This window comes from Toxotes jaculatrix, chromosome 16, assembly GCF_017976425.1.
Source record: "Toxotes jaculatrix isolate fToxJac2 chromosome 16, fToxJac2.pri, whole genome shotgun sequence".
Classification (NCBI taxonomy): Eukaryota; Metazoa; Chordata; class Actinopteri; family Toxotidae; genus Toxotes; species Toxotes jaculatrix.
In genome coordinates, this window is record NC_054409.1 from 22,013,817 (window position 1) to 22,036,884 (window position 23,068).

The following is a 23,068-nucleotide window of genomic DNA, read 5'->3' on the forward strand; positions in this document are numbered from 1 at the left end:
AGCATCAAAGATAACAGCAGGCACATTTGTGTTTTTATGTCACTGCAACATGAATGTCTTTAGATTTTGGACAATTTTCTGACGTGATCTGATTTCTTTAAGACTAAATGACCTGAGAGAATAAGAAAATTTGTAATGAAATTTGTTAGTTGCAGCTCTAAAATAACAAACTGTTAACTCTTGAAAGTGATTTTGTTCGTTCAGTGCCACTCATCCCCTACAGACCTGAAAGGTTGCTAAAAATATTGCACTTTCCTCAAAAGTGGATTACGCAATAAGTGTAGGTTGAGAAGTGTCAGTGGAGGTTTTAATGCTTTGACTTTTCAACACTGAGAGCCATTGTAACTCCCTGAATTCAAGCTGACTCCTCATCAGGGCTGACTAAGAGTGTTTTGCAGCCGCTTTTCAAGCCATCAGCGGTTCAGTGTTACATTCTGAAAAGATCCCTTTTGGGTGGAGTATCATAAATCATCATTGTTGTGCTTGTTGCACTGCCTGTGCTGGAGGCACCTACCCTCATGCTGAACCTGGCTGGTGGGATTGGGTGCGTCATTCTGTACAGAGATGGGGATGATCCCTGATCCCAAGCAGCTGATCCTGGCTCCTCACGCACCGACAGGTTTATCCAGCCTCATGAGGTCACCAAGAACTCGAAGCAGAACTGTGAAGTTCACCAGGGCGAGATGGATGCAGCTGGTTGTTCTGACCCTCACTCAAGCTTTTGATTTTTTTTTTTTTTTTTATTAATCAAACAGAGGAAGTTGTAACAGGAAATGAAAAAGATAAAGAAGATTTCCTGTGTTTCTAGTGACGTGACTGAGGAGACATAGGATCTTATCTGCCTTATGTTTTTACCCACAAGATATAGATTTAGCCTCTGCGTTACTCAGCTACCTGATCTGATTTTAACTCAAGAGTAAGTCATTTAAACTCTGCAGACTATGCTGAAGAGTAGATTGTTTCTCATCCTGTCTTCTCCTAGCTGCTCCTTCTTCTATTCATCCGTACATCACCTCAGCCTTTCTTCTACATTCTGCTTTACAAACCAGTTTAATTCATTTTGATTTAGCACTCCACTCAAAGCTGGAATGCTGAACTTGTATCACTCTTCTCACATCCTGGATGTCTGTGAACCACCTGTGGTTTGTTGGTCTTCATAAGGGTCTCCCTGTTTGAGGCCTCAGTGTGGAGAGCTTAGCATGGCTCAATGGGCTGGCTATAGCCAGCCGTAAACCTGCAACATGAGCTTCCTTAGCTCTCCTGTGTGGCCAACGGTTTGCTGAAGACCCTCTCACTGTGTTACATGACCTTCCTCCGCACACACACACACACACACACACACACACACACACACACACACACACACACACACACACACACACACACACACACTATTACTTTGGTACCTGTTGCACAGGTAAACGCTACAGGACAGAGCTGTCTTCCTGGAAAGCTTTCCACAAATATCATCAACATCCTCCCAAGATAGGTGCAATGTTTGTGTAGGAATGAATTAAAATAGCTCCATCTATTTGTTTTTATAGTTTTGAATGTGTCTCTTTTCTGTTCATTGACCATGTTCTCAGCGATGCATGAGATACAAGCAGAAAACTGTGTGACAAAAGCAGCTCCCTGAAGCTGGTGATATTTTCTGTACGCTCTGTCCCAGAGGGAAAAAAGATAAAGAAGCGTACACAGAGAGCAGCACACACAGAAATCTGGAGCTAAAGAATAGGGTTGACCCTCTCTACATGGCACCGTGTGGGAACTTGACCTCTTTTTTTGTAGGCAACAATAGGCAACAAAAAGAGGGTACAGAGGCTAATCAGTATTACTATTGCTTGTAAACTTGGCGCTAGGCCTGGCCACTCCTCATCATCCATTTGATCTTGGAGCTGGTGGCTCAACATTACGTCTATCAGCGTTATACCTCTATCTCTCTCAAGGCCAGATACCATAGCCACTGAGGAAATTCAGATGAGCTCGCAGTGCAAGCAGAGGAACAAGTTGTATCCTTCCTGACTTTGTTTATTTAGCTGTTTGTGTACACTGCTCCCATCCCCTCATTTTTCGAACTGTCATCCTCAGTCTGGGATTGTTCAGTAGCAAATGGAAACTGTTCAGATGTTTATTGACATTCCTGATACGCATCGTACATCAAATATTTATCTTTTGTTGTTTAACAAAACTATTCTCATAAAGCGGTTAGTCAGATTAGCTATCACAGACGAGCCCCTAATTCGATACTGACACGCTTATGTAGTCTGAGAACAGTCTGAAGGAATGAATTGACGTCTGCAGATAGTCTGGAGATAGTCAGTCTGTTTTTATGACAGAGGTACACTAGAAATTAGACACATCTAAAAATATGTACCTTGCACCATAGAATGCTAGCCTCACTTTTTTGTAGTTAGAAACAGGTTTATTGTTTCCTTTGTACCCGCTTTTGACAGACGTGTATGCGCAGATCGGGCTTTCCAGTGTGTTGTGGCCTAAAACACCTTTCATGGCCGGGATTAGTCCACAATTTGCTGGACTGGAGGAGCCACATTCCTTCCAACCTCCTGGAAAGGTTGAGGCTTGATGATCAAAGGAAAGTCCAGGTCATGTAGCCTAAAAAGATGGCCCTAACTTTGTCATGGCCTGGAGGTAAACATAAGGCCTTGTGCCATTCAATAAGATAATGAAAGGTGCTCTGCAATTCATACTTGCACTCACTGAGGAAAAGGAACTTTTTTTTAATATAGTCATAGGTGCAGTAGTGTAGGTGGAAGAGAAGGTGACATTTTGGCCGTGTGTGGGTGAGTGCCATAGCGTCAGAAATGCTAATGCGATTTAAAGCTTGTCAAGATCGAAGCCTTGCTGTGCAATTATACATCATATTTAAAAATAAAAATCATTCTGCTTCCATTTTCTTGCACAAAACATCACATTCAAACCCGAGTACAACAGAGTGAGTGTGATGATTGAATATTGTTCTCCCTGTAACGTGTGGTTTGTCCATCTTTTTAGTTCTTATGCCACAGTTAGAGGCTGACAGGTCCAGAATAGGAGAGAAATTGCTTGTCAGGTACTGAGGTAGCTGAATAAGTTGTTGAATAGGAGCCATTATCAGATTGTGTTTCATTTGACCCGAATTTAACCCTTTTCAACATAAATGTGAAATGAAAACAGTTTTTGATTTGAGTCCATTTGTTCACTGTTTAATTTTAAGTATGTCGTAGTGTTTCATGTGTTTTACAGTCTGTGGATGATTTTTGTGGGTAATGATTGTGAATATATTGTTAGGCTCATATTGTTGAAAGCTTCCCTATGTGGTGATCTTTGTTTAATAATTATTTTTCTCTTTTTCCTTGTAGAATGGAGGATGAAGCAGTGTTGGACAGAGGAGCTTCCTTTGTCAAGCATGTCTGCGATGAAGAGGAAGTAGAAGGTACCATTATCGAGCTCACTGACATGTTATGAGCTTTAACGTATCCCTTTGTTTCCAGACATACTGCACACTATGTGGCATGGTGCCTCAGGTGAAAGGTGTCATTCTCCCTGTAGTGCAAGCATCAATAAAATTAGTTTACACAAAACGAATAACGCGCAGTTTAGCTTAACGTTTCTGTGCAGGAAGATGCTTCTTCAAGTGTTCTAATCCTGTCCAGCATGAGAGCCACAGAGGAATTCATCTGGAGACGCCCACATGGATTTAGTGACACGTTCACATATTTCACAAACGAACACTTAAGGGTGCACACAAAGATCACCACGTCAGAGTTTTTGGCAAAATGTCAAACTGTTTATCTGTATTCAGTAGTAGATGCAAGACCCTTTGCTTCCGTGCATGGGAATGCACGTCATTTAGTGTGCACTTCAGGTGTACTTTAGTTTCTATGAGGAAGCACGACTGACCACAGCGGTGTGTTTATGGAATTTATGGATGAGTGGAAAAATACATGGTTGCTTCAGTGCTAACTTGGTCAGTCAATCCCAGTATGGGTAAGAGTTTTCTCTCTCCCTCTCTGTCTGTGTAATTACTTCCTGGAGAAATTAAGTCATCATTTCCTGTATGAGCTGCAGTGCAGGAAGTAATTGACATTTATTTAATTTCAGCGTGTGATTGACATACTGTATCTCTTCCCTGTTGGGAAATAACCAACAAACCGCTAATTGTCACTAAATAGTTTCAGCATTAGAACAAGCCAAAAAAAAAGAGTTGTGAAAAGCAAACTTTTCATACCAAATCAATCCAGACCAATCACTCGCCACTTCCAGTGGTGATACAGTTTGCCAGTGCTCAGGATGAGTGTGATTTCTTTTTCACTGTGAGTGTAATCCAACCTGCATTCCCTGTATTGTACTGTATTATGGCAGGTCACCACACTGTGTACATTGGCGTTCACGTTCCCAAGAGCTACCACCGGAGGAGGCGCCACAGACGCAAGTCTAGCCACAAGGAGAAGCGGGAACGAGCCGAACAGAGCACGGAAGGATACAAGTCCGATGGAGAGAACGCAGACGAATCCTCTGCAAACATCCTCAAACCTCTCAGTGAGTTCTGATGAAACTAAATGGTGAAATTAAGTGAAAGCATCTGCTGAGCAGAGTATAATTTATGGGAGCCACATTAGTAGTGCATAACTCTCTCTTGAGATGTTGGTTAAGTCAGTTGGGTGAGGTCCAGAGGCACTCTGCAAATCACAGCCTACAGGATATCAGTGCTTCTGTAGTTAAGGATGTAGTCATTCGAAGAGAGCAGGGAGGGCTGGGTGGGGTGGCAGCCAAGAAACCAAAGAAAAAAAAAAACAGCAGGCAGGAACCTACACTCAACAGAATTAATGGAGCGAGGGAATGGGAACATGTTAAATGCTAATCTGAAAATGACACTGCAGTAGCTTAAAGTGCGTAAAGTAAATACAAGAGGGGTATTATCTGTCACCTCGATGATTAACACTGTACTTTGTGGGATTTGTGAGAAAACTAAAAACCAGGTAGATGGGAAGAAAGAAGTATAAAGAGGCCACAGAAGCGACAAAATATCAAGATGTTTCACAAGATATCACTGAACTACAAGTGGGCCTAACAAAACCTCAGTGCTGAGAAGAGCAATGGAAAAAATAGAAGTAAGAAATATTAGTCCACAAAGTGGATAGAGATGTAAAATGCACATTAAGATTGTTGTCAGCCTCAGGAGTCTTCCTCTGCTATAGGGAAAGAGCACCAGATGTCATTCCTTGTATAGAAGCTTAGAAAAGAGGCAGGGTAAAAGCATTAATCCCATGATCATTTTCTAGAGCAGGGAGAATTATAATTCCAAAAGACTCTTTAGATATAGGTCAGTTTTAACCCGTATGTCTCCTGAACATACTAAAAGATTTTTTCTTGTTTTTTTGATGTGCAAACACAGGTGGGAAAGCGTTAAACAAACAGCCTTCAGAGGCGACATCATGATTTAACATCAGTGTTCAGTAAATGAGCCGTTTAATTATGTGGGGATCTCCATGTTTCTAAGCCTTGATGAAGGCTCTGCACCAACACACAAACCTCATGGGTGGGGTTTTTTTTTTTTTTTTTTTTTTTTAAGAGCACCAGACATTACAGTTTGGTTAAAAGCTATTTACAAAACATACAATTATCACAACACTGGAATTCACCTTTAAAATGGCACAGCTTGAAAACCGGCGCAGTGGGAGGTCATTTAAGCTCTGCCTTAGTGCTTAGTGCCGGTGGAGGTAACCATTACGGTATCAAAATGGGCTGAAGATGGGAAAGCTGGAGGAAAGGCTGGGATTTGCCTAACAACTCATCAGGGCATGTGTGGACAATGACAGCAAAACCACATACCTGAAGGCTGCTAGGTTTAAGGTAAACTCAATCAAGAATAAGTTATCACTGAACTGGTAATTTCAGTGAAATTAGAAATAGATCATCAGAAGTTCAAACAAAGCTTTAAACAAATATTTAGCTAGCATGTAGTAGAAGAGAAATCTTCAGGTGAATTCCATAGAAGCATCGTTTTGAGCAAAACCCTTAGATAAGGTAAATAGGTAGGACAGCATATGCCGTACATCAAGAAACTATAAGGCATGTCAAAATAGCAGGGACAAAGGAAGGATCAACTGAGCAAATTGCTTTGAACATTTTCAAATGAATGTGAAATATGGACGGTATTGATTCACAGCAGGAGTAGCCTGAGATTTGCTGCTTTGATAAAACCACAAGCAACGTAAAAGGTGAAAGCTTGTCCCTCCCTTTGGCTCAGATAGACTTTAAGAATGCGACAGTAACCATTGCTTACAGTCGGTCGTACACTTTGCTGCAGAACTTCGTGTGTCATTTCTTGGCTGCATAATTGCGAAAGAAAACCAGCAAAACTGAGATGCTTCAAAATGGGTTGGGAATTAGATTATGAATTAGGAATTCAGACTGGACACAGAAGGACTATGACACTGCATGGTACGAGTGTCGGAAGGAATTTATATCTGTTTCGTCATCTGACAGTCTTTTACACGCAGCTGCTGTTACAGCCCAGTTTTACATGTTTGCTCAACATTCAGGACCTCGGTTACACATGTCTGTTTTCACAAACTGGACCCTGATCAGTGCAGATAAGGATGTCCATATAGGCGCCTCAGCATTATCAGTTTGGTGCCGTTTTGATTTTTTTTGTTGTTTGTTTGTTTTTTTATCATGCCAGCATCACATCACGCTGTCGGTTCACACACTCCACGCAGCAGACAAGCACTTGACTAATCCTCTCACGCTGCTAGCTCCTCTGACGCTGTAATCCTCCTTTGTTACACCTCATGCTCAGGTGTAAACCGGCCTGTGTGCTTAGTCATCCAAAGGTGCCATGATATGATAAGAGTTTTGCTCACATTAATCTCTGTCTAGATGTTGTGAGGCCTATCTGATCACTGCGTGAGTCATACGAGGGCCACAGTGTGTAGGTAAACACTCACATAAAAGGAAAACTGCACTGTCAGAAAGCTTTTCATGATCGGTTATTGCCTTTTCCTGCAGTTTCACATCTCTTACAGGGTGATCGAGGTATCAGTGTGCAAATATATCTGTGGATGGCGATTACATTTTGTAATTGTTGATAACAGCTTTACAACTATTCACTGCTCAGTCAAGCATTATCAGTGATATAAAACTCAGAACAATAGCAGCGTAAACTGTGAATTGCTTCATAAATTCCAACCTAAATGTCTGAAGCAAACAACAGTACAGATATGGCTTGTCCCTTAAAGACCTTTCCAAGTCTCTGTGGTCTTAAGTTGATGTCTTTAATTTACCCAGTAGCCTTTTTATGTGTGTATGGTCCAAACAGGGCAACATTTGTGTAAATGCAGACAGTTGCATTTGTGCAAACAGTGTTGCTGCTTGTTCATCCATAGAATTGATATCAGACTGTAGATCAGCAGGCGGTGGGACGGAAGTGGAACGAAACTAAATACAGAAGGAGTTTTAAACTGAACCATGGTTCACTTTGGTAGCACTCCCTAACACGTACACACAAACAGAGAGAGCCTCCTACTTCTTCCTCATCCCACTGTATCTCTGTAGAAGATCTGAGCTGTAAACAGTCTTGTAAGGTTGAATGAGAGGGCAGACCCCATGAAGCCAGAGACACTGTTGGGATAAACATTTTTCTCCTGTTGAGCAGTAAAGTAAAGATTTTCGCATAAACCTTTAGACCTTGATGCAATAAGAGGGCACGTTGGCTCATGTTAACTTCTGCCCTTGGTGGAATCCCCACCTCTAGCTCGCCATGAATAATTGAAGAGTATTGAGGGATCAGGATTTGCATGTGTCCTCAGGTGTGAAATCATGTTTAGAGTTCCCTAAAAGTAACGTGTGAAAATGTTCAGGTCGTAGGGAGGCTGTGAGACACAGCCGGACACAAAGATACAGTGTAAGATGATGACCGGAGAATCTAATGTGCGGGTAGGCTGACATAGCCCCGACTCAAAACACACACGCTGCTAGACAGTGCATAAAGAGGCCTCCACTTGGATTTTCCGCTGTTTTGCCCTCCATCTAAATCTGCATAATCCTGTTGATTCTGACAAACCCCATGGAGCTGGCCACTTGAAAGTTGTGTGTAACCACAACAAAGGCCGGGTTTTCATTGATAACACCAGTTGTGAGGTTTAAGAGGTGAGCGGTGTTGTGTACACCATGTGGCGTCAGTAAGTGTTAAGTGTTAAAAGTCAGGTTGTGCCAGTCAGACAAAGGGCGACAAAACGGTCCTGTGGCAATGAGGAAAACTGAAATATCTCTCGTGTTTCTGTTTTTAGCCGCCGGTGGATGACGTCACTGTGTGTTCTGCACAATAATGCTGACATACAAGATGTGGAGACATTGGAGTGCTCAGTATCTTAAAGCTGTTTCCAGTGTTTCCAAAGCATTGATCTTGACCTTCATGTAGCTTAACAGTTGTTAGGTTTTCTCGCTATAGTAGAACAGTTCCAACTGTACTATTTTAAAAACAGCCATCCTAAGTTAGGCTTAGGTGTGCTGTGTCAGGATTAAAGGGTTACAGCCACTGTTACGTTGTCGAGGTATCGGCCTGTGTTGGCCTTGTGTCTTACCACTTAAACTCCACTTTGTCATCACTTCACAGTTGCACAACTTTCTTAGAGCTGTTACAAGATTAAGTCATTCATCTCACGCTGGATAACCCATTATATACAGGATATAAAACATCGAGGCTCTCCTTATTGTTGGCGAACACGGAGAGTCCTGCGGTTATAGCTACCTCTGTGTGTCTATAATTTCTGAAGAGGAAGAGTAAGAGGAAGATGAACATTTAGTGTAAGTGATCAATACTTGCTGACACATGTCTTGGCACACACCTTTCTCAGAAGGAAGTAAAAGTTATATGCTGAGGAAAATTTCTTCCTCATGTTCTTGCGTTGTAAAGTTTCTTCCTCTAGCTTAAATACCAACACTCTTGTCCTGGGTTCAAGCTTGTCAACCAGCATCTGCCATGCTGTATACCGAGGCTTTGCCTTTATTCATTTACATCATTGTTTATCCAAAACACACCTACACTTTTTCATTTGCAGACTAATGGCTTGGATTATGCAACTTACCTGCAGTTATTTGGAAGGCTAATATCATCCTCTGTTTTCCTGAATAGTTTTTCTGCTGACGTTATCATTACCTGAGACTGTAAAACTCACAGTTTCTACCCTCAGTCTGAGCATCTGACCTCCAGGTACTTCTTTGAGGAGGAGATGAGTGTTGGATGTAACAATAATCATTAAACCCAAATCCCCAGGACTGATTTGTTGGTCCCTAAATTATCTTTTTCTAATCGCAGTTTCTCCAGCTGAGAGGATCAGGTTTATGCTGGGAGAGGAGGACGATGGCCCCCCACCACCTCAGCTCTTCACTGAGCTGGACGAGCTACTATCTGTGGATGGACAGGAGATGGAGTGGAAGGAGACAGCCAGGTGAGCCACGGAGTCCATTGTCTTTCAAACCCTGGCATGTGATCCGTCAACTCCCCCACCCCCACCACCCCAACTTTTACATTAAGAGCCATGGGCAGTGCAGTCAAAAATTTCCTGCTTCACAATCCCGGTGCAGTCAGCGGAACATAATCACTTATGAATAATCAGGTTTTGTATGTGTAGGGAAATAGGCCGTACTCCAGTGAACTCCCAGTCTGCTCTTATCTGATCAAGATCTGTAGTACCTGCTCTGTGAGACCAGGAAAAGGCAGAAACTCCCACATGGCCAGAACAAGACTTAATGTTACAGTTGGCTCTAGTGCACTTTAAATTTGGATAGATGTGGATATCATTACAGTGTTCAATGGACCCTTATATTAATGTTCAAAGTGACTTTTACAGACATTTGTGTGTGCAGTAAAAAAAAGATGATAACTCTTGTTTGGATGCATCTACATTGATCCTTGAATCTCCATCGAGATTCGAACAATGTTACGAGCTCAATCAGTGGAATCTTTTTGATTTAGCTGAATAGGAAAGGTCCACATCTAAGGAATATTTTCACTCAGATGTAAGTATTGTGTAAATTAATTTGTGTCTGAGGAGCACACAACAATAACATAATAAGTATGTATAAATATTTTGCCAGCATGTTTAATTCCTTGCCCTGTTTTGTGAAGGGAAAGAATGAGCTACATAAAAAGGAAGGTAAATGACCTCCTTGATGTCAACAGTGTCTCCATGGCCAGGCTCCTCTCCCTATAAGACGGCTGGTCACAGGCGTGTGGCCCATAGCCAGAGGGATACTCTATCCCCAGAGGAAACCCCATCCTCAGGCCTCAGGAGAATGGCTCTTTGTCGTGGTGACATGTGAGGCATTACTATTAAAAAAGAATCCTTGTTCTGAGTCTTACCCTCAAGACTAAGCAATCCATGGTTGCACCGAAGTCTTGTTTCTCTGATTGAGCCATGTGTGGTCTGACAGTTATGGAAGACTGTTGACAGTCCAGCATGTCATGTATTTTCTTAAGTCTAGTGATTTATTTTGTATTTCCACGCCGTCCTGCATCCCCTATTCTTGCCTTGTGAACTGTGTCGAATTCAAAACAGATTGGAGTTGTTTTGGTAAAGAAAGGAGAACCCATGTTGTCGCCTTTCGTTTGTAGCCCGTATTTGTTCATGAACTTGTGAGGCCCCTGTTATGTACGCTTATGTATATACTGTAGTGACCTTTCAGGAACCAGAGTAGAGAAAAAAAAGAAAAGATTACACACGTGGTATCTCGGCTTTTTCTGAAACACCACATTTGTTTATCAAGGTCCAACACAATTGTACAAGTCCCAGTATTTTAAATACATTACTTTCCCTCTGACTTTTGTCATCCTTTGTCCAGATGGATCAAGTTTGAAGAAAAGGTGGAGAAGGGCGGCGAGCGCTGGAGTAAACCTCATGTGGCCACGCTGTCCTTACACAGCTTGATGGAACTCAAAAACTGCATCGAGAAGGGCACAATAATGTTGGACCTGGAGGCCTCTACACTGCCACAGGTTGTCGGTAAGTGGGCTTCATTGTACCTACAACGCCCGAAACACCGGTATGCTTTTCAAGGTTTTGAAGAATCTGAGGACAACCCGGTCTTGATCTTCAATCTGTCCCTCTAACAGAGACAATCATCGACAGCCAGATTGAGACTGGTCAGCTGAAGGCGGACCTGAAGGAAAAGGTCATGTACACTCTGCTACGGAAGCATCGCCACCAGACCAAGAAATCCAACTTGCGCTCTCTTGCAGACATTGGCAAGAGTGTTTCCAGTGCAAGTAGGCTGTTTTCCAACCAGGAGAACGGTAATTCAAAATCATTTTTTTTATCCCTCTTAACCCAAACCTTTCCACTTTTACTCTTCTCATTTCTTGTTTCTGGTGTTAAAACCACTTAAAACACTAACTACTGTTGTAAAATTTCTTTCCTAATACAACCTCTCACTTCTTTTCCTTCTTGTCTTTTCTCCACCTTGTCAACCTGCTTTTCCTTCTCCTTTTCTCTGTTTTTCCCTATCTTCGCTGGTCTATTCTGCCTCTGACTTCCTGCGTCTGGGGTGTTATAGTACGCAGCCCCCTTGAGCACCCTGTGCCTTGTTTAAACCCACAAGACTCAGAGGAACCATGTGAGGTCATGAGGAGCTCCAGCATGGGATACCTCTGTAAGTGAGGTCACAATACTCCTGGTAGTTGGAACATACTCCATGCACTGGAAAAGCTGCATGCATGGAAATGAACAAATTTGAGTGCAGCCATCGTCCGTTGTGTTAAAAAGCTGGATGTGTGGTTATTCAGCGCTCCGTGTAGAAACACACAAAGATATCGCTCAATAGCTCGCGATGCACTTAACTAAATATTTATTTGGCAAGATAAATCTTAAATGTTGAAGACTCTGTTCTCTAACATTTGTCAGTAATGATGGATGAGTAAATGGACTGGAACAAATGGAGGTTCAAAGTGTAAATTCTCACTCATTTGCCAGTAGTTGCCTAAGCATGTTTCTGCTGATGCGTGTAAGCAGTGAACCTAAGACGACCATGTATCCCGGCTCTCCTCTCTCTGGAGCGTCTGAATGAATGACCATCTGGCATTAGTCCTAAAGCTTAAGCCTTGCCACATTTAGCTAGGTCCTGATGTTTCTGGCTCTCTTCGTGTACTTTCCTGATGCCTTTCTTTTCTTGGACTCATCTTCTTCCTTGGCCAGCGATGTCTGATTTGAAGCTCTGTCGTCTTGCCCGGCATCTCTGATCCTAACACTGTCTTACCTCTCTGCAGGTAGCCCAACTACTACCCACCGAAACCTCACCTCCAACAGCCTGAGTGACTTCTCTGACAAACCAGAGAAGGACCAGGTAATGCGTTTGTGTCTCTCTATATCATTTCACAGAGATGATGTGCATACTGTTGTACAGTCTAGCAGATGATAATTCAGGCTTGCACTCATAAAGCAGCACTATGCTGCATTCACACAGCCCAACGCATGCAAGGTCATGTGTTGGGTTGTGTGAATGCACGAGCTTGTGAGGCTCACACACTGATAGATAAGTCCCCTGTCTCTCTCAACAATGGCTCACTGTCTCCTGTCTTTGTCGTGTGAATTTCTATCATCAGCACATGCAGTAGCTCTCTCTTGTCATGACTCACGGTTGAGAGAAATGTCTGTGTGATCTACAAATACAACGCACGTAGATGAAAGATCACAGAGGCAGTTAAAGTGTAACAACTGGAATTACGCTTCAGCAACAGCCAGAATGGTTTGGCCTTTGACATTACACCAAGGCCTGAGTTAATCATCATCATGCAAGAGAGTTTTTTTTTCATCCACTGTGTATGTGTGAAAATCCAAAATGAGCACAGTGTAGACTTTGCTTGTCACTTAAGTTTTTTATGACGTAGATGCAGTTTAATTCATTGTAGTAAAGCATGTTTATAATGTGGCATAAAGTCAAGCTGCTGTCCAGCAAATAATTCTAGGAAAGGGCGGGCACTACCTGTTCTTACATGCTTATAGAGACAGTAAAAACACCACGTCAGTCTCGGCTGTGGTGCAGCCACACTTTAATCACATTTTAATCACCACATTTATTTGAAATATCAAATATCATTGATCATATTGCATGTGACAGAGAAAGGAAGCAAGAGTTTGTGTGCGCATATCCTGCTTCTCATGTCGTCTATCTTCTAACCAATAATTAGCATTTATTACTACAAATCCTGCTTGACATTTTCATTCACTGGCTTTATCCCCCCCCCACCGCCCTCTCTGTCCTAACAGCTGAAGAATAAGTTCATGAAAAAACTGCCCCGTGATGCTGAGGCATCAAATGTGCTGGTTGGAGAGGTAGATTTCCTGGAAACTCCCTTTGTGGCATTTGTTCGTCTGCAGCAGGCTGTCATGCTTGGGGCTCTAACTGAGGTCCCTGTGCCCACAAGGTAGAGCACACAGCATCATTAAAGTACTTCCCTCGCTCACAGTTTTACTGATGCCATGACCAACTACACTAGAACAAGATTCTCAGATTCTGACTTTGTAAATGTACCCTTACATCTTATTTTCTTGTTGTGTTCAGATTTCTCTTTGTGCTGCTGGGCCCCAAAGGTAAAGCCAAGTCCTATCATGAGATTGGAAGAGCCATCGCCACCCTGATGTCAGATGAGGTACATTACGACTATGCTAATTTCATATTGGGTTTTTTTTTGTTTGTTTTCTTGATTTATGGGAGGTGGTAAATGGGCCCGAAATTCATTTATAATGATTAATGAGTGGTTTGTTTAATGGGTTTTGTTTTGGGTTGTGTATATATGGGAACGACAGAACACTTAATTGATTCTCACTGTTCTGACAATAGATGTCATCCTCCTTTAAGCCTGGATTTGCTGTGAATCTGAGATAATGGGCAGCTTGGGATTTCTTTTAGAATGGAGTGGCTAATCCTGAAACGCTCCTATAAGATTTTGGGAGTTGCTGGTCTAGAAATTGAGGATACTGATACATATCTCTGTCTCTCAGTTTATTTACCAAATTTCAGGGGGTCGTTATTTTTCAAAAACACAGAAGGCAACAAAGTCAGGGGATCACCAAAGTCAGTAAGATTGATCCTCTGAGGACCACAAATGGACTGACAGAGAGACATCTCATAATTAATACTAAAACATTATTTTCCCCATTTCCTCGTTCATCTCATCATTTACAAGTTCCAGCCGCACTGATTAACTTGTGTAAGATGACGGTCCACCCACACCTCCTACAGCACTTGTCCTCTTGCCAAATCTCAGCTCTCTGGATATTGCTATATTAATCATCACAGCAGTTGTCCTGGCCAGGCTGCTGGTAGTGACCAACTTGTAGCTCAGCTGTTAAGCTGTGTGTCGAATTTGTGGTAGGCATTTGTTTTGGTGTCAGCAGAATAAATTAAATACAGAAAACCAAAGAATGTTTATTTACTTTCCCTGCGTCATAGGTTTGTTACGTCCTCCAGTATTTTCAGCTTTGTCTGCTTTGTGTCTCTGGTGTGTGTCTTCACTTCTCTTGGCTAAATCTCTCTGTTATCAGGAATGTGAACAGGCAGCTCGTAATGTTCTTAACTCTGAGAGCACCTGGCCCGCAAATTCCCACAGGCCTCATCTCTGCCCAGTATATCTCATATGTCAACACAGCAGGATAGGAAGTATTTTTCCAGGATTTCCTCAAGTTAAACTTTACCCTCTCGGCTCTCTCGTGACAGTTGTGTCACAGGTTTATCTGATGTTTGTGTTTTTGAGTAATCGCCCCCTAAGCTGTACTCTACCTGCCTGTTCCAGTTGTCCTGGGACACACACAAACAGTGACACATTATTTATGTACACTGTGAAAGAGTTCAGAAAATTCTTGGTTGTTGTCACTATTATACTGGTGAATTTGGTTGTTATGATTTGGATTTCACTGACATGCTGCACTTTGTGTCCCAGTAATCAAAACTGAGTTGGCGGTACTCTCCGGTGAACCATTGTAGTTACACATTTTGTGTTTTTTCTCTATAACCCAGGATAAATAATTATATATATGTTACATTATCAATTAGCTGATTGCTTATAGCTTGGTTGTGTTTTGTTTGGTGGCAGGTATTCCATGATATCGCCTACAAAGCGAAGGACAGGCAGGACCTGCTGGCTGGTATCGATGAGTTCCTGGATGAGGTCATCGTCCTGCCCCCCGGCGAGTGGGACCCTGACATCAGGATAGAGCCACCCAAGTCTCTGCCCTCCTCGGACAAGAGGTTTGCTCTAATCCACATGACCTAATCCAAATGAAGTCACTGTACATAAATCTATTTCAAATCCATCCAGTGTGCCACATGAACAAACAGTATATTTGACACATTACATGGAAATTCTCCCAACATCACCTCATTGTCATAAGCCAGTGGTCATACCAGACCAAGGCTGTAGCAGCAAAATCTGTGAGTGTAATAAATTGAGCAAGAATGTTAATAATTTCATGTTTTTTTTTTTGGTAGACAAAATAGGACAGAAAATTTTAGTGACCGATTTCAGGCTAGTTTCTCTTTGTGCTTGCGTTTATTGACAGTTTGTGGTATGTGACTGTTTGTCTTCTTTTTAAAGGAAGAACATGTATGCTGGAGTAGAGGCACCTCAGATGAATGGTGACACTCCCCATGATGCGGGACATGGAGGGGGAGGAGGTCACCAGGTTGGAGAGGAGCTTCAGTGCACCAGGAAGTAATAAAACTTTCATTTTCATTATTAGTTATTGTAAAAAAAATTTAAGAAGAAAGCAGAACAGGAGAGAAAGAAAGAAATAGAAGGATACATATCATCCTCAGAGATTGTGGATGTAAAACAAAAAAGGCATTTTTTTACATATACACATTGTGTGTAAAAACCTTTCAAAAATGTTTTAGTCTTAGTCTCTTTAGTCTTCCAGTAAGTTTCTGACAAGGAAATGTTCCACACATAAATAGAGAACAATGAAAGTGATTCACTGTTGGATAAGTTTTGGTTTTCCTTTACTCGTAACAAGTTTTTCCTTTGACGGAAACTAGGCCAAAAATCTTGTCTTCTCACTTTTTGCACATCATGTGTCATTTATGTAGCTGACATAAGCCAAGTTATGACATGAAACAATGGTTCTGTCTTCAAGGTTCTGTGGAGGTCTAATCCTGGATATCAAGCGGAAGCTGCCTTTTTTTGCCAGCGACTTTTATGACGCACTACATATCCAGTCTCTGTCGGCCATCTTGTTCATCTATCTGGGCACGGTCACCAATGCGATCACATTTGGAGGCTTACTTGGAGATGCTACAGAAAACATGCAGGTAAGCCCTCCCCACACTCCTTATTATAGTATTTCATTTTACAGTATGCACAGGGAATGAGGCTCGTTCCTGTGGAGATACGTTGGTGCACATGCAAAAGGAAATCTTCACACTGCTGTTGTGTACAGCTGACTCAAGACGAAACAAGTTTCCTCTTCACTGTGAACCAGCTTAACTTCCAAACTGCGTTATGATGGCTAACACCTCGTCCCTAAAAGATGAATTGGCAGTCAGGTGATTCTGTATTTAAATGTCTGTAAATGTTGAAACAGACATGAATTCAAACACAGAAATTAGCAGCAGTCATATATGAGCAGTCATATATGAACAGTTAATACAGGACTTCCCTTTGAAAACAAAAAGACAATGTACCAAGTTAAAATAATCCACCTGTAGCACAGTGTTTTGTAATTTCCAGAGAGATTCTAATGCTAAAGTTAGCTGCGTTTTGCAGAAGTGTGATTCTGAAACTTTATTTTGGTCACACGCAAAGTGAAAGTAACTAGATTAACGAGCTGATAAGTGCTGATAAATTGACCTCTAATGCACGTGTCTTAGTCACAGCTGTCAAAATGCTGTCTTTGTCGTTTCCTTTCCTCTTCTTTATACTCGTGTAGCACATTTTACCATATTTATCTTATGTACACTTCACCTCTATCACTTGAGTCAGTTTGAAGATGTTTTTTTTTTTTATCTCCACAATTGCTCCCTGTGTTAAGTCACACACTATTGAGCGACAAAAAAGAGTTGACTTCAGCTGATAAGCCATGCTAATTTGGGGCTCAAAGGCTCATACTGCATCCATCTGTTGCACCTGCTGTTGATAGAACTGCATATGGGGGAGCTGTGCAGTTGCGGTATGATAGCAATACACTGCTCGCTGCATCAGTCCTTGTGCCCCTGATAGGTGAGTGAATGCAGTTTGTCCAGTGACCAAGGCACTTTCTCCTTTAACCTCTCTCCTGGCAAAGAGCTGCATCCTAGCAGACCTGCAGAGCACCAGCCTGAGGGATTTGCCCAAGCTGTAAATAACCACAGATCCAGATTACTCAGCCACAGTAGCCTCGTCATGGCTGCGTTTCCAATGACCACCCCTCCCCCCCTCCCCCATAGCGATCAGCACTCCTCAATCCTGCATCAGTCCCCCTTACCACTCTGAGAACAACAGAGGGAATCCCTGCCCTCACCTAACCTGTCTCAGCGCAGGCCTCAGAAGTACAGCCCGGCTGTCAGTTACTCATCTACCTACTGTATCTGTGTAGCATTAGGCTTTTAAAGAAGCACAGATCGTGAACGACTGATAAAGCTGGAAATTAAACAGGCCTTTCCTGATGAGCCAGAGCTGCAGCGGTATGATGTGTATAGGGAAAACAAAGTTTCATGCTGAGTAAGCAGAATTATACCATTTATGTTTAGAGACTCAAAAAAGGAAAGAATGAGTGAAAGTTATGCTGATGAAGGAACGTGTCTGTTGAACTATTTCTTTCCAAGGTAGTTAATATTGGGTCATGCTCACCATATGAATGGGCTCTCTCGTCTCTTCTGTATATGTTTTAGGCTAAGCATGCTCCATGAGCTGTGTGTAAAGCCTGCATGTGTTTTTTTTCTGTGTGCGCTGTGTTGCAGGGTGTGTTGGAAAGTTTCCTGGGTACAGCACTGACAGGAGCAGTGTTCTGTCTGCTGGCTGGTCAGCCCCTGACCATTCTCAGCAGCACAGGCCCGGTGCTCGTCTTCGAAAGACTCCTCTTCAACTTCAGCAAGTGAGTAGTTCAGTAGTAGATCAGAATCATTCAGTCACCTTAAAATCAATGCATATTAGTGAGGGTGAAACAAAGTTCAGAAACAGCCACGGTAGCCTGGGAGTTATTTTTAGGTTGTAGTTTTTCCCCAGAGGACAGATGTAGTTTGTGTGTTTTAGAGATTGTTTCCTTGCGCCCCCTGTACATAAAATAAAAGCCTAAGTACACACACATTCACACCTTTGCAACTTTGCTTTAAGTTTATGTGAGTAATATCTCACTATGATTTTGGTGCTTACTGTAAATCTCTTGGCAGTAACAGATTGTCCAGGGTTCAGTTGCCAGCTTATTGTCAATCTCCCCATTTGTTTTTCACGTCAGCTTCCTGTCCTTGTGTAGAACTACATGAAGGAGAAAGTAGAATAAAGTGCATTAAACAAAAGGCATTAGCTCATGTAATAGTACCATCAATGGGGGAAAAAAGTTTAACTTTAAATGCACATTTATATATATGCACACACACACTACATGCCACTTATTGTGCCCTTGTTATGCAGATGAAACATATAATTTCACAATACCTGAGGGGTATTAAAGGCTGATATATGCTGACTTCTCTGCCGTCCTTCCACTGTACTCCCTTCCTCTGCCAGAAAGTGTCTTCTAGCATTACCAAACACTGTGCTGATTATGTTCCATTATTAATAATTCACTCTCATTTAATTTTACACTGTGAGCAAAGAATGTTGTCGCGTCTGTGTCCTCCAAATGTTTCCATGCCTCTAGTCAACGGCTGCTGAGTCAGTGGCAGCTGCCAAGCCTGCCTACAGCTGTGGTATATGTATATATATATATATATGTATATACCACAGGTGGATATTTTCCATCTGGTGAAAAGCCCGCTAACAGCTCTGGCTGCAAGTCACAGCTTCAGAATCAATATTATTTTATTTTGAAGGGCCAGAGCATAACTACGATTTCAAAAGCCCTCATGTGAACCAAAGCTTCACAGACTTCAGGTTAGACAGGACTGACTGAAAGTGCAGTTAATTCTTCGAGGGATTACAATTGCTTGAAAGTTAAACACAGAAGTGTAGCCATGCATTTGTTCACAACAAAAACACACTCACTCTGTGTGTGTGTGTGTGTGTGTGATTTTTCCTCAGAGACAACGACTTCGACTACCTCGAGTTCCGGCTATGGATTGGCCTGTGGTCGGGTATATTCTGTCTGGTGCTGGTTGCCACAGACGCCAGCTTCCTGGTGCAATACTTCACGCGCTTCACTGAGGAAGGCTTCTCTGCGCTCATCAGCTTCATCTTCATCTACGACGCTTTCAAGAAGATGATAAAGCTGGCCCACCACAACCCCATCAACTCTGAATACAATACCAACCTTGTCACTTTCTACGACTGCCGGTGCATGCCTGGTACGCAGACTTCACTTTTTCTGCAGCAGATTAGGACCAATGGCTGAAATGGCCAAGTAAGATAGATTACAGCAGGGGCGTCACTATATCTGGTAACATAGGCAGAGTCTGATACCACCAATCGGTCATGTTGAACTCTTCTTTGCCTAAAAACCCCTCATTGTTGATTCTTTTTGGGGGCATCATCTAAATCTCAGTATTACCAGTGAAACCAGACAGTGAAAGCTGAACAGTCGTATTTGGTTTTGTCCCTTTTGGCAGTGATGTTACTATTGTATATCAAACAAAGCTTACAACTAATTTTTTCAGTGTTTACAGTGGAGATAACAAATGATACTAGAGTGTGTTGGCCTGTAGATACTACTGTTTACTTTCTCAACAGCCCTATCAGTTTCTGTGTCACAAATTACTTGGCAGGATTGTTTGGGAAAGACATGTCGACACAGAATGAAAAAAGGGAATGTGACACTGCCAGTAATAGAGACGTTTTTCATTTCAGTGATTAGATATTACTGTTTCTCCTCACTAGGCAATGTGTCAGAACCCCTCGATGTCTCCTCCTGGACAAACAATACTGATCTGGTATGTAGTGTCCTTGTTTTTGTGACATTTAGCACGGCATGAATTCAGAATTTAAAAACTGTTGCTTAATATATTGTTGTTATTTAGTTAAATGAACCTCTTTGCCCTTCTCTCTCCAGCCAGTGAATGCCACCTGGGCATCCCTGAACAGGCAGCAGTGTGTGGATTACGGAGGACGGCTGGTCGGAGAGACCTGTGGTTACGTGCCTGACATCACCCTGATGTCCTTCATCTTGTTCTTTGGGACCTACACCTGCTCCATGGCTCTGAAGAAGTTCAAGACGAGCCGCTTCTTCCCCACCACCGTGAGTGGCACGGGATTCATAAATTACAGCTAGTTCATTCACATTTAATGTATTTTCAAATCACCAGCAGCACTTATTTGCTAAATCAACAAAATAAATTGACAACGCAAATGTTTGCTAATTACAACTAAACACAGAGTACAGCTAAAGCTCATGGGAATGCCATTTGTTTTACAGATGAACACAATTTTTGACCTGATGATGAAGGTCAAGCTAAGAGATCACCAACATTATAACTATTTATGTGTTGTGTTGTAAAGGCTCTTTATCTCTGATGTAAGATTGAAAGCTGTTTACAGTTGTTAGTCACCAACTGATGAACAACTGTGTTTACTTCTTAGAAATTACGACTATAATTGCACTAGCTGCACTTGCAGTAATAAACGCACACAGTCAGCAAGGTAATATCTGCCTGTGTTTACCTACAAACATTGTTTTAGAGGGTGCAAGTCTTTGTCAAACATGTGAAAAAAAATGTCAGTACAGCCAGTAGTTTCTTTTGCCACAAGCTAAAAAATATTGCCAACCCTGCTGTAAACGCTTCCGCCCCCTAGGTCAGGAAGCTCATCAGTGACTTTGCGATCATCTTGACCATTCTTCTCTTCTGTGGCGTGGACGCCTTTGTCGGTGTGGACACTCCGAAGCTCATAGTGCCAAGTGAATTCAAGGTACATTTCACACATTGCAGAGCTTCTAAAGAAAAAAAATAAAATTACATCTTTTACAAGAACATAGTAATTATTCCACTGTGTGCCTGAAATCATTGTACTGAATTGTTTTAAGTTGAATGACAATGGTCAGCCAGGTGCAGTTTCCTCTAATTACACTGATAATGATGCATGTTTCTGCGAGAAAGCCTCTGTAAATCTTTGAAATCCCAGTATAAAGCTTTCTTTGTAGTTTGCCCAGTAAGTGATACATATTAGCTGAAACTAAGACACAGTCAGTCCTGGAGGTTCCTAGGCTCAAATGTTCCTCAGCTGGCATTAAGACCCCCCCACTCCACCCCCCCGCCTTCACACAGAGAAAGGGAATGGTGGGGTAGAGGAGTGGGCACCTGCATCAAATAACAGCTTGATTATAGGTGATGTGAGAACACAGACGGTCTCATAATTGCAAGTACAGAGCCAGCTTTGTTTGACCACAGAGTCTTGATTCACAGATTTTTGTCATGTAATCATGCACCAGTGTTAAGACTTACCGAGTGTAATGCAGTAACTACTTCAAATTGGGTTTTTTTTCCTGTTGTATTTAAGATGTTATCGATGTGTAAGAGATCTGGACTTGTGCACACACACAGAAACAAGATGTGCACTGAAGTGTCTCCATGTAGTGGGGTCTGGGTCTCTATAACAGGCTTCTTATTGTTTTTTTTTTTGTGTAGCCCACGAGTCCAAAGAGGGGCTGGTTTATTCCTCCTTTTGGAGGGAACCCTTGGTGGGTGTACCTGGCAGCCGCACTCCCCGCTCTGCTGGTCACCATTCTGATATTTATGGATCAGCAGATCACTGCTGTGATCGTCAACAGGAAAGAGCACAAACTCAAGGTTGGTGCACCACCTCAAAGTTTCACTTATTTTTAAAAAAAATTGGATAAAATAGATGAAAAAAGTCAAGGATTATAGTGTGCAGACTCCTGAAAATGAAGAGCTGTATCCAGGAGTCCAAAGTACCCCAGTTTTGTGGCGTAATTCTGACAAGTGCTTTCTTCTTCTCTTCTGCCGTCTTCCCTCATGCCTCCTCTCAGAAAGGGGCAGGGTATCACTTGGACCTGTTCTGGGTGGCCATCCTGATGATAATCTGCTCTTTCATGGGTCTGCCGTGGTACGTGGCTGCCACTGTCATCTCCATCGCCCACATTGACTCCCTGAAAATGGAGACCCAGACGTCAGCCCCCGGGGAACAGCCTAAATTCCTCGGTGTCAGGTGAGTTAACGCAGCTGCTGGACACAGTATCTGCGTCATTTAAGAATTAAAGTGTTTCTTATGTGATGGACTTGAACAGAGGTTTCTGCTCCTTTCTCTATTTTCCCAGAGTATTGTTGGCTTTTGTCTGTGCCAGGTAGTTAATTGCATTGATTTTGGATTCCTGGGCGTAAATAAATCTCGTTTCCCGTGGGCCACAACGCTTTGTGTTAAATCTGCACCTAATGTTGACACGCATACAAAAGACAAAATTGTGTGCACCAAGATTTATAGACCTCACCGATTTCATCTTGTGCTTTTCCTCTTTCCCGCCGATCCAGGGAGCAAAGAGTCACCGGTATCTTTGTGTTCATCCTCACGGGACTCTCCGTCTTCATGGCCCCTATCCTCAAGGTAGTGCTCCAGCTTCTTAATTCTTCCGTGGAAACATGGATTACTGTCCTCCTCTTTTAGGACAAACTCCTGTCACCCCTCTGAAATTTAAAATAATTTCAGATCTTTTATTCATCCGATTAGGAACTCCCATAGTTGAAGTAATGTGATGTGAAATAAGCATGTTCATCAGGGCTTAAGTTCCGATTGCAGATGAGTGCTGTCTTGAGTTACCATTCCCTCATTAAGCTGCCAAATTAAAAAAAAAAAAAAATGTCACTGAGTGGAGATTGGTGGAGCTGATACTCCCCCTTGTGGACATTTTGTATACTGAGCTTCTGGTCCCACACTGTCTCACTTGCCAGATTGTCTTGTCATCTGGTACACTACAGTGACTTTTGAAAAGATGCA

General features: G+C 42.3%; 1 protein-coding gene across 3 annotated transcripts in view; it reads left to right on the forward strand.

Annotated features, from left to right (window-relative positions):
- LOC121195087 (electrogenic sodium bicarbonate cotransporter 1-like) overlaps positions 1–23,068 on the forward strand; it is a 28,922-nt gene that overhangs the window by 1,507 nt on the left and 4,347 nt on the right. For all 3 annotated transcript variants that reach the window (XM_041058312.1, XM_041058313.1, XM_041058314.1), the window contains exons 2-20: positions 3,360–3,433; positions 4,363–4,539; positions 9,320–9,452; positions 10,846–11,006; positions 11,117–11,296; positions 12,266–12,342; positions 13,266–13,423; positions 13,561–13,648; positions 15,092–15,246; positions 15,593–15,709; positions 16,131–16,305; positions 17,932–18,065; positions 19,211–19,473; positions 20,003–20,055; positions 20,175–20,360; positions 20,915–21,028; positions 21,745–21,906; positions 22,107–22,285; positions 22,606–22,678. In XM_041058312.1, the coding sequence (XP_040914246.1) occupies positions 3,360–3,433; positions 4,363–4,539; positions 9,320–9,452; positions 10,846–11,006; positions 11,117–11,296; positions 12,266–12,342; positions 13,266–13,423; positions 13,561–13,648; positions 15,092–15,246; positions 15,593–15,709; positions 16,131–16,305; positions 17,932–18,065; positions 19,211–19,473; positions 20,003–20,055; positions 20,175–20,360; positions 20,915–21,028; positions 21,745–21,906; positions 22,107–22,285; positions 22,606–22,678 (2,659 nt within the window). The remainder of the gene's footprint in view (positions 1–3,359; positions 3,434–4,362; positions 4,540–9,319; positions 9,453–10,845; positions 11,007–11,116; positions 11,297–12,265; positions 12,343–13,265; positions 13,424–13,560; positions 13,649–15,091; positions 15,247–15,592; positions 15,710–16,130; positions 16,306–17,931; positions 18,066–19,210; positions 19,474–20,002; positions 20,056–20,174; positions 20,361–20,914; positions 21,029–21,744; positions 21,907–22,106; positions 22,286–22,605; positions 22,679–23,068) is intronic.